An 11,685-nucleotide genomic window follows, 5' to 3' on the forward strand; every position below is an offset into this window, starting at 1 on the left:
TCCATGCATTGGAGAAGGAAATGGCAACCCACTCCAGTATTCTTGCCTGGAGAATCCCAGGGACGGGGTAGCCTGGTGGGCTGTTGTCTATGGGGTCGCACGGAGTCGGACACGACTGAAGCGACTTAGCAGCAGCAGCAGCAGCAACAATGGTATTGTGTTTATTTAAAAAAAAAAAAAAAAAAAAAGTCCTTTACATCCTTGGAAAAGTGGTTGATTCCAGAGCTGGTACAAGGGAGAAGTTACAGGACCAGTTAGAAAATCTCATGGTTCTAGAAAGTAAGGACGTGCTTGAAAAAGGTTGGAGGAACCAGCCTGATGGAGCTCCTACTGGCCAAAGCCAGAACAATTTCAGCAATAAAATAAACATGGATACTATTTTAGCTCAAAGAAATGAAATTGATATGTATAAGTCTAAAGTGACATAAATAATAGAAATAAATAAGCAAATAAATTTTCAAACAGTGCCTGAGAGTTCTCTCTTTAGAGCAGGATGTAGAAGGAAAGAGGGACATGGAAACCAATTAGACAGATGTTAGAGACGTCACTTTGCTGACAAAGGTCCGTAGAGACAAAGCTGTGGTCTTTCCAGGAGTCATGTATGGATATGAGCGTTGGACCATAAAGAAGGCTAAGCGCCCAAGAATTGATGCTTTGAAACTGTGGTGCTGCAGAAGACTCTTGAGAGTCCCTTAGACAGCAAGGAGATCAAACCTAAAGGAAATCAACCTTGACTATTCATTGGAAGGACTGATGGTGAAGCTGAAGCTCCAATACTTTGGCCATCTGATGCGAAAAGCTGACTCATTAGAAAAGATCCTGATTCTGAGAAGGACTGAAGGCAGGAAGAGAAAGGGACAAGAGGATGAGATGGTTGGTTGACATTACGGCTCAATGGATGTGAGTTTGACCAAATTCAGGGAGATGGTGAAGGACAGGGAAGCCTGACGTGCTGCAGTTCGTGGGATTGAAAAGAGTTGGACACGACTTAATGACTGAACAACAAGCAGCGCAGTGAACACTGTTGCAGACAGGATCCCTAAATGGGCACTAATAACAGCGGATGAAGCTTTGAGGAGAACAAGATAGTTACATAATCCCAGTGTATTTTTTGCAAGATACTTATTAACTACAAAGAGAAGCATCATGACTACATGGTGAAAAAATCTGCCAGACATCCACCATCTTAATAAGCAACCAAGGCCAGCATCGCCAGCAACAAGACAGTTCAACACCATGAACCTTCGAAGGAGGCGACAGCCTTTCCATGGTTTTCTTGCCAAAGTGCATAACCTCATGTTCAATGATAAGAAGCATCAGATGAATCAAAATGAAGGTACTTTCTACAATTTGTATTTTGTGATGACTTCTCAAATCGTGGATGGGGGACCATGGCTGTCTTCTGCATCTCATTCTGTATTCCATATTCTGCAAAACAAGTGACTAGTCCTCTTTCAAAGTGTCAAGTTCAAAAAAGACAAGGGAACACTGAGAACGCAGCTCATAGGAAACACTAAATGCTAAGTGGGTCCTGGACTGAATCCTGGACCAGAAGAAAGGACGGTTGTAGAAAAACTGGACACCTTGACCAAGGTCTGTAATTTAGTCAATAGCATTATACCAGCAGTAACTTCCTGGTTTTGACCGTTTGCTACAGTTATGTAAGACCTTCACATCAGGGAAGGTGGGCATACAGAGAACTCTCTGTGCTATTTTTACAGTGATTCTGTACAATTAAAATTAATCCAAAATAGAAAGTTTTATTTTGAAAGAGCCCTTATGAAGCCATTTATCTCAAATTGGGACTGGAACCCAGCCAAAATCCACGGTCTTCCGACTGAGATCACAGACCTAGTTTCAGGACCTAATGAAACTCAGGTTTTCAGGTTTCATTTCTCATCACAGAAAGTATTCCGTGCGAGACAAAGTGATAGGTAGGAAGTGTATTTATTCAGAGAGAAACACGCTCCACAGACAGAGTGTGGGCCATAGCAGAAAGCGAGTGTGGCAGTCTCAAACTATGGTTATGATTACCTTTTAAGGGATGGGTACTTTCCTAGGCTAGTGAGTGGGAGAATTATTCCAACTATTTGGAGAAGGGGCGGGGATTTCCAGGGATTGGGCCACCACCCACTTTTTGGTCTTTGATGGTCCACTTTGGAACTGCCATGGCACCTCTGGGTGTCATTTAGCTTGCTGATGTTTTGCATTGAGCTTGAACTGAGGATCAAGGTTTAGTCAAGTTGACTTGTCTGCCTTCTAGTACCCATTTGGATCTAATCAGTTTATGCTGGGTTCTCTAGCTGTGTCATTCTTTCCAAGGTTGTGTGCTGCCCTCTTCCCTCCTGTTTCATTTATATTTTAGAGATAAAGCATGAAATGCTAATAGATTGAGGCCAAATCCATCTTTGAGCATAACCCACACCCATCCCAGTTTTCCTGCAGACACTGCATGAGATGTTTGTATGTTAAAAATTTTCCTGCGGGTTTTATGCAGCCGTGGGGGCAGAGGTGGAGCTGAGAGAGCAGGCCAGGTTCCCATCACCTCTGGTCAGGTGATCTGTGGGCTCTGGGCTCTGGGCTCTGTTTGCATCAGGTAGAGGGACTTGCTCGGGTGAAGCATCCTGGTCAGGAGGGCTTGGGCAGCAGGTGTGACCAGGTGGTGTGAGCCATGCGCTGTGATGGTGACCCAGACCCACCACCTGCCTCTCTTCCTGCAGGAATGGGGGCGGCCGCAGTGGGACCTTCTGTGCCATCAGCATCGTCTGCGAGATGCTCCGGCACCAGCGGACGGTGGATGTCTTCCACGCCGTGAAGACGCTGAGGAACAACAAGCCCAACATGGTGGACCTGCTGGTAGGCCCCTGTCTATCTATCGTCCCACTTGGAGTTGGCGGGGTGGGGATGGGGAGCCATTCCTGGTTAGCTCAGTCTGATCCCTGGTGGGAGAGGCTCGTGCTCACGGTGCATTTGCTGTGCTCATCCGAGTTTTTCCCCTTCCTTCTCCCTTCCTCTTGCCTTTTCACCAGTAGGCTTCTCTCAACACATCTGACACGTAGAAATAGTTGAAACTCACAAGCGCACATTCTGATTAATTGCCATTCTCAGCAGCACCTTCCACATGGCTAAGCACTTCGTCTTCACAGAGAAGAAATAATCATAGCACATGAAATGCCAGATTTTCAAATTACAGATTTTATAAATAGCTTAATCACCTAATATTTATCAAAGCTGGGAATTGGAGTTTGACATCCGGACGATTGCATTTAATTACGGCGGGTATCTGAGGAGAGGATGAAAGAGGTGGAGAAACAAAGGACGAGGTGGAATGGTTTTCTTCAGGAATTTCGTGAAATCTCTTTATTGTGCGGAGCTGTTGAAATGCCGGCTGCAGTTTAAAGGAGGAAGCTTTTCAATGAGGTTTTTGTATTTCTCTGTTAGTGGAGGAAGGATCTGAAGGAGACAGGGGGATTAATCCCAAGGTGGGGAGAGTGGCCTGGGATGGGGAGGGAAAGACAAGGTGGAGTCCCTGAGGAGCTTGGAAAGCTGCTATACATGGGGAGTGGAGAGTCAAGCTGAAGCTGAGGAAACAGCCATGGCCCCACCCATGATGGCCAGCTCCTGGGACCCACCCGAGCCCTGCTCAGCATCCAGAGCCATCTGCTTCCCCCACAGACGTGCTGGGTGCTTCGTGAGCTGTTGTAGTTTCCAGATGCATGTGCTGCCCTGGGAATTTAACAAACAGGAACCTCTTTGGCCAGGTGCAGACTCTCAAAACCATCAGCAATTACCATGTTGGCTTCTGCAAAAAAAGGGCTGTACCCCCCACACCACTACTCCCCACCCTCCCCTGGGTGGTTGCTGTTCAGTCACTAAGTTGTGTCCGACCCTTTGTGACCCCATGGACTGCAGCACACCAGGCTTCCCTGTCCTTCACTATCTCCCAGAGTTTGCTCAAACTCATATCCACTGAGTCGGTGATGCTATCTAACCATCTCATCCTCTGTTGCCCCCTTCTCCTCCTGCCCTCAATCTTTCTCAGCATCAGGGTCTTTTCCAATGAGTCGGCTTTCATCAGGTGGCCAATGTTTTGGAGCTTCAGCATCAGTCCTTCCAATGAATATTCAGGGTTGATTTCCTTTAGGGTTGACTGCTTTGATCTTCCTACAGTCCAAGGGACTCTAAAGGGTCTTCTTCAGCACCACAATTCAAAAGCATCAATTCTTCGGTGCTCAGCCTTCTTTATGGTCCAACTCTCACATCCATACATGACTACTGGAAAAAGCCATAGCTTTGACTATATGGTCCTTTGTCAGCAAAGTGATATCTCTGCTTTTTAATATGGTATCTAGGTTTGTCATAGCTTTTCTTCCAAGGAGCAAGCATCTTTTAATTTCATGGCTGCAATCTCTGTCCATAGTGATTTTGGAGCCCAAGAAAATAGAATCTGTCACTGTTTCCATTTTTTTCCCCATCCTGCCCTGGGGATGTCCCTCAAACCTGCCTTCTGCTCTCAGCTCTGCTCATTCAAGTGAAGTGACCTCAGACAGATAACCTTGACATCACCTTGGGCATGTCACTCAACTCTCCTGAGCCTGAGTTGTAACCAGGGATGATGTTGGTTTGTTGAGATCATCCACTGTGACGACATGCATGAAAGTGTTTTGGAAGTGCCCCAGGTGAGAAAGCCCGTCCCTAAGACTGCAGGTGTCTGCAGGGCACAGTGTGACCAGCAGCCCACCTGATGCAGGTAAAAAAAAAAAGCACCAGGTGCAAGCGAGGAGGCTTCAGGAGCAGGAGCATGTGTACACGTGGTACTTACAAGTGCCTTTCACACAGTCCAGACTTCACGTGGATGGGCCAGGTGCTGTGCCCAGACTTCACTGGTCAGAGGACCATCTCACTCCCCGGGTTGTTGTTCAGTCACTAAGTCATGTCCGATGCTTTGTGACCCCATGGACTGACTGCAGCATGCCAGGTTTCCCTGTCCTTCACTATCTCCCAGAGTTTGCTCAGACTCACGTCCATTGAGTTGAGGATGCCATCTAACCACTCCTCGGGACCCCCCTGAATTTTAGTGTTCCCCCACCCGGAATTCTCCATCTTCTGGGCTGTTAGAGGGGGCCCGAGTTTAGGACAGATAAGCAGATTGGCAGAGGCTGGAAACAAATGCATAAATGAAACCATTCTGAGACATCATTCGGTATTTAATGCCCTGATTCAGGGACAGGCATGTAGCTTCCAAACATTAGTTGGCATCTGAGTAAAGTGACCTTGACTTTTTAAAAAAGTGTAATCCCCTTCTCACTGCAGCCTGACTTAAACACATCGTTAGAAACAGACCCTTCCAGGCCTTTCCCTGAATGGCTCTGCTGAGCTTCCTTCACTCACAAGTTTTTTGGGCAGAAGCAGCGAGGCTTTTCCCAGATCCATGGTGCAGACTGCAGGATGGGGTGCTTTTCCATGAAGGCAGCTCCTGACTGCAGCCCACGTTCCCATCATAACCTGGGCGTTTCTCTATTCATGTGCGGTTCTGAGGGAGAAACAGGATTCTTGGATTCCCAGAACCCCAGAGATCCACACCAGTTTTATGATAAGCTCAGCGGCTGAGAAATGTAAGAAAGTCCTGCAATTTCCTGAAGAAAATGTCTGATGAATCTGTCACGGTGCCTCCTGACGGGATAATAGAGCTTATCTGGTGACCAGAGGGAAAATGTCACGGTCCTCTTTTCAGTGGGCTTGAAGATTCTTGAGTTGAATCAGGGCTCTTGTCGCTGGCATATTTGTTTTTGCTGTGAGTATAGTTTCTGTTTAGTTTGGCGCTCGTGTGTGTGTGTGTGTGTGTGTTTGTGTGTGTGTGTGTGTGTGTGTGTTGGCTGAGATAACTAATTCAGGTCAGGGTGATAAAACCTGGTACAGTTGTATTGGGCATAAAAGACCACCCAAGACTTGAGTCTTTCCTAAGTAGAGAATGTGAGTAGCTGAGTGAGTAGCTTCTCAGTAGCTGAGAAGCTCGCTCCTAGCTGTCTCTTTGCAGGAGGAGGCTAGAGCCAGGGCACCCTAGAGCAGACCCCATGCTGGCTGCCAGGAGGCAGGCAGATGGGCGTGGGGAGGCAGGAGGGCCAGACCCCTCTGGGTCTGCTCATCCTTCTATTCAGACCCCAAAACATGCTGCCACAACCCCCATCCCTCCATCAGGGCAGGATGAATGTTCAGAGGGGCTCAAAGTGGGCCCATCTCCATCTCCCCTTGAGGCTCTGATTATTTTTCAAAATTGTGTCTGAGTTAGAAACTTCCCCATCCATTTTGAAGCATGGCACTTTCAAGGGAGAGTCAGAGGGCCTACGGATTTATTTCTTCAACTGCTTAGGTCTGGAGGCTCCAGGGAAAAGGCAGTGGATTGCCAGGAAGCAAAATCATTCTAACACAAGACTAGATGTCTTGATGGGCTTCCCTGGTGACACCGTGGTAAAAGATCCAATGCCAATACAGAAGGCCCAGGTTCGATCCTGGGTCGGAAAGATCCCCTGGAGGAGGAAAGTGGCAACCCACTCCAGTATTCTTGCTTGGGAGATCCCAAAGACAGAGGAGCCTGGCAGGTTACAGTCCATAGGGTTACAAAAGAGTCCAATAGGACTGATCGACTAAACAACAGCAAGATGTTTTGATGCAGCAGGGCCACTGGGTTTGTCTCCTGACCCCTCTTGCTGCCGAACTTCTCAGTGATCCACCTCTTCAGCCAGCCCCCAGCCCTCATCAAAGGCCTGGATCCCTGAGGGGCCTCCTGCCACAGTGAGACTGGCGCTACTGACCTGGTCAGATGCAGACGGGGTCCCCCACGCTGAGCCACTTTGCCTCTCGTACGGTTGCTGGGAAACCAGCTGCTTCAACACACAGTCCGCTCTCACCTTTGCTTCTGCACTTGGCTTTGAAGTTCCCAGGTCTCTGTGTTAACAGAGAAACAGCCTTTAGGAGCCAGATCTTACCCGAGAAAGTTACTGTCCCCGGGAGGCAATGGGAGCTCTGGCCAACATGCTGACTTGACACACTCACGTTGTGGAGTGGTTCCCTAGACCACGGTGATCAGCACAACTGTGGGCTCTCGGAATGAGTGCAGCTGACTCTAAGTGGTCAGAACGCTTGCGATCCGTGGTCAGCAAGTTTCAAGGGTACAGTTCCGTATCGTTAACTCTGGTCGCCGTGCTGTATGGTAGAGCTGTGGAATTCACTGCTCTTATAACTGAAAATTTGTACCCTCACCAGCATCACTCCACTTGCCCCTCCCCTGATAATGACAGGTCTAGTCTCTATCTCTATGATACTGACTTCTCTGTAATGGGACCTTTAAAAAATTCTGAGCCCCAGGCCCACCGCAGAGACTGATCCAGGTGACATGGACCTGGCTTCAGCAGCCGTGGGACAAGCACCCCAGGTGACCTGATGTGCAAAACCGAGGATAAGAAAGTTCATGGGTGGTCTAGAAAGGCCCTCGGCCTGTCCACACGTTGGATCAGCTGGGGCACTTCACAGGTACAGGAGCCAGGCCACACCCCCGAAGACGGGAGTAGACAGAGCCCGTGTGATATGCCACAGGTGAGAAACACAGCTCAGGAGGACAAGAGGCCAGTCCTGCAGTATGGCCACGGTGGTGGCGGGGCAGGCCAAGCCCACTTCCCATTTCTTCTCTTTACTGGACCCAAGAACAGGGATCTGAGCTGCTTCCAGGACCAGGGAAGGCAGTGGCCACAGGCCAATGGGTCTGACTAAAGAACCAGATGCACAGACAGCATGTGGCCTTGGAAAGGGAGAAAGGGCTTCAGACTCTTTCAAAGCTATACTGAGTGCAATGACCCATCCATCTATCATCAGAGACAGGCAGCTGCCCCCCAGGGGTCTCATAGGCTGGTCACCCAGTGCGACCCCCTGGGAACACTGATCCAAACAGTCCCGCCTGAGGTTATTGGCACATGGGCCCACTTCCCCTCCTGGCAGGCATGTCGGGCAGAAGCGTTTTTCTGCTTGTCAGCAAGGATCCAGCTTAGACTGAAGCTGGTGTTCATTTCCAAAAGCAGGTGTGTGTGTGCAGGGGTGGGGAGGGGAAAACTCTGCCCCAGGTGAGTGCACAATCTCTTTGAAACTTCTCAGGCGACGTGGGGTGTTTGAAGTGACAGGCTGACTATGGGGCCACGTTCCGCAGACAAAGGCACTGTCCGGCCTTTGGGGGAGCCGCCTGCAGCCACCCGCTGGCACCAAGGCCTCCCATGCCCTCCCTGAGGGCAGGGACTCTTACAGCGTGACCTCGTGTGGGGTATCCTTTCAAGTTGCACTTTCTCCCTGTTTTGTGAGAGCAAGGGGCATCTGAAGTGAAGGTGGGGGCTTGAAGAGGAGTTGCCAGTTACTCTGGTTGCGGTCCAACACAAAGATGCTCACGTCATCAGCTAATGTCACCCAGATTGGGAAATCCTGGGACCAAAGCATAAACGCCCTTTCTTCCCTGAAGCAGAGATGGTTCATGTGGCTTAATTATACTGTTCAAAAGCGAGAAAACTGCCAAAGATGGGCTGTATCTGGTGATCAAGTGTAATCAGGTTCCAAGTGGAAAGATTTCAGGTGTTTTTCGAGGTGCCTGGGGGAGGGGACCAGCAATTTGTGATCCTTCTGCTCATTCCCTGTACGGAACCAGTCATCACAGAGTCTGTGGAGCTAGCAGCCTATTTAGGAAGGATGAGATGAGAGAGATAACTCATTTTGAAAAATTGTAGTCATGCCTATGATGGGGCACCTTCAGTGATTCCCCCCTCAACAGCCGACCCTTGGGATGAACCCGCAACCCCTTCCTGGCTTCCTCATTCACCTTTGACCCAAGGCAGCAGCCACGTGGCCCTTTAAGTGCATCTTACTATGTTAAGCATCAGCAGTAAAAAAGCTGCCTGCCAATCCAAGAGGCATAGATTTGATTCCTGGATCGGGAAGATCCAGGAAATGGCAAGCCACTCCAGTATTTTTGCCTGGAGAATCCCATGGACAGAGGAGCCTGGTGGGTTACAGTCCATGGGGCCGTAGAGAGTTGGACACGACTGAGCGACTGAGCATGCATAACACTCTGTTAAGAAGACAGTCCCTAGTTGGCATTGAAACTAACTGCACAGCTAGCTTTGTACAAAATCACGTTTCTGCAAGACGGAACTGACCTCTTAGGTTTCCACGAAAAAGAAAATAAGAATTGTCTGTGCAATTCACAAAAACAGCAATGATTGGAGCTCGCTTCAGCCAGTGTCAGCCATGAGCTGACAGCATCAGGATTTTGAAATTCGAGTGATTTCTTGTAAATATTCTGAAAATAGAAGTATCAGATCCTGAAATAATAAATCCTAGAATGTGGATTGGAAGCTTGCACAGGTGCTGGTCCAGGATCTGAGAAAGCTGCACTCAAGAGAAATGAGTTCGCTGCCCCATTAAGAACTGGGATGTGGCTCCCAGGGGGCATCAGATGTTGCCCCCAGTGCCTGTCCCTGTTCCGCCATCTTTACCCGGGCAGCCTGCCAGGAGGACCACAGTCAGGAGGCCCCCAGGCTTTACCATTCAGACTGGGACACTTTTGAGAGCAAACAAGGCTTCAACTATCCATTCCGCCAAGAAAACAGGCATCAGTCAAGACTGTCCTGGGCAACCCAAGGCACTTAATATCCACCTCCCCCAGTCCACATGCTCCTCCTCCAGCTCCCCATCACCTGCCACCCCCTCACATCTCCCCTGAGAACTGCTGCTCCCCACTCCACTGCACCCATGTTGGGGACCATTCGTGGGCCCCACTCAGCTCTGCCTCTTGGGGGCCCTTGGGTCCCTGTCTCATCCTCCTCATTGGACCATGGACTTCTCAGAGTCAGGAGCCAGGTCAAGGTACTTGGTATTTAAGAGGTGCTTAATAACTGCTCATAAACCGGAGGGAGTCCTGCTGACTGACAAAGGTAAAGCCAGGCCAGGCATGAAGCCACGTTTATTCACTGAGCAAATCATGAAGGCACATCTCCAGCCTCCCTCCCAATACACCTCTTCACTTTCCCATAATTTGTCCTCAGGATGTTGATATAACAGGTGCACTTACACGTGTGGACAAACAGATGTGTTCCAGTTGTCTGGAACTTTCCAAGAAGTCTCACAAGTGTAGATGTCAGAATATTTCTTTCATTGGCCTTGTGTGAAATATCTACAGTGAATGCGTGTGTGGTCCAGGATTGTGATGTCCGAGCTCGTTTCTGATTCACCTCTTCTCAGGTTGATTGCTTCCAATTAAAGCCTAATTGGGGCTTCTGAGCAGTAAAGAATCTGCCTGCCAGTAGAGCAGGCGCAGGTTCGATCCCTGGGTCTGGAAGATCCTCTGGAGAAGGAAACGGCAACCCACTCCAGTATTCTTGCCTGGACAGTCCCACGGACAGAGGAGCCTGGTGGGCTACACTCCATGGGGTCACACAGAGTCGGACGTGACTGAGCACGCACTCACGCACAGCATCATTGCTCTCAGAGAAATGGGGCTCTCTATGGCCGCGCTGATGTTGCGTCCCTTCTGTGTTCCAGGATCAGTACAAGTTCTGCTATGAGGTAGCCCTAGAGTACTTGAATACTGGCTGACGGCGTGAAGAGCCCCGCACACCAACCTTCCATCCTGCACAGCCAGGAAGTGCCACGGTGTTTGTGCCGATGAGATGAAGACAGCTCCATATGCTTATTTTGCTTTGCCTAATTGGCTCTTTTTAAAAAAGAGTCCAAGAAAAAAAAAGTGTTTATAAAACTGCTTGCACTGCCCGATTCCCAATAGTGCTGCTGCCTGACCGAAACCCACCCACAGCACCCAGCGGTCCAACCCTGTCGTCCTGGGCACCGGCCCCTTCGAGCAGCGCGGACAGATGGTAAATTGAAGAGCACAATTATATTCTTATGAAGGAATTTGTACCTTTGGGGTATTATTTTGTGGCCCGTGAACGTTTCTTATTGTCACAGCTGAGTGTACATTTTCGTTCTGTGGAGAATGCTACCTGGCATTATGATAATATATTATTTTAGTTAATATTTGTATTTTAACATGTCGCATAATATATGTAGCTTTCCAAGACTAACAGATAAACGTATAATGAACCAAGAGATGTTGTATGAGTTGTTGTTTCTATCAGATTTGTATCGTTTCCAAGGGAAAAGCTTGGGAGGCGTTCGGTTCGGGAAGGCGGAGGTCAGCGATCAGGTTCACAGATCTGAGGTTCTTCAGTTCTTCCTGTGTGTTTATATTGTAAATATTTTTGATTTCATCAGATTATTTATTCATTAAAAGAAATTTTTGTGAAGCGCGGTGAGTGACAATCATTTTTATCCAGCCCTGGAAATGATTCGCTGTATGATGCTACCTGTGTGAATTCTCAGCTCAATAAATAAAGACGCGTGAGCAGTGTGGTGTCTGCCTGGTGTCCTGACACCCCGCGGGGCAGCTCTGGTCACTCCTGGCCTCGGGCAGAGAAACTATGGCTGGTCTGCTGGATTGGAGCAGGTGGAGGTAGGATTTCGGAGAGATCTTTTATCAGGGAGAAATCGAGACCCATCCTGAGCTGCTCCTCTGAGCCCCAGAGGCCACTGGCCAGTGAGCTCTGACCTGGCGGGCAGGCTCTGACAGGAGCTCTGGGCTGGACTCCAGAGTGG

The 11,685-nt window shown here is 48.9% G+C and overlaps 1 protein-coding gene across 7 annotated transcripts in view; it reads left to right on the forward strand.

Moving 5' to 3' along the window:
* The window catches only part of PTPRM (protein tyrosine phosphatase receptor type M), a 661,836-nt gene extending 650,396 nt beyond the window's left edge, over positions 1–11,440 (forward strand). For all 7 annotated transcript variants that reach the window (XM_055559596.1, XM_055559598.1, XM_055559597.1 and 4 more), the window contains 2 exons: positions 2,721–2,856; positions 10,576–11,440. In XM_055559596.1, coding sequence (XP_055415571.1) covers positions 2,721–2,856; positions 10,576–10,629 — 190 coding nt within the window. In that variant the 3' untranslated portion in view covers positions 10,630–11,440. The remainder of the gene's footprint in view (positions 1–2,720; positions 2,857–10,575) is intronic.
* Positions 11,441–11,685: the final 245 nt, after the last annotated feature.

Source organism: Bubalus kerabau, chromosome 21 (assembly GCF_029407905.1).
Source record: "Bubalus kerabau isolate K-KA32 ecotype Philippines breed swamp buffalo chromosome 21, PCC_UOA_SB_1v2, whole genome shotgun sequence".
Lineage (NCBI taxonomy): Eukaryota > Metazoa > Chordata > Mammalia > Artiodactyla > Bovidae > Bubalus > Bubalus kerabau.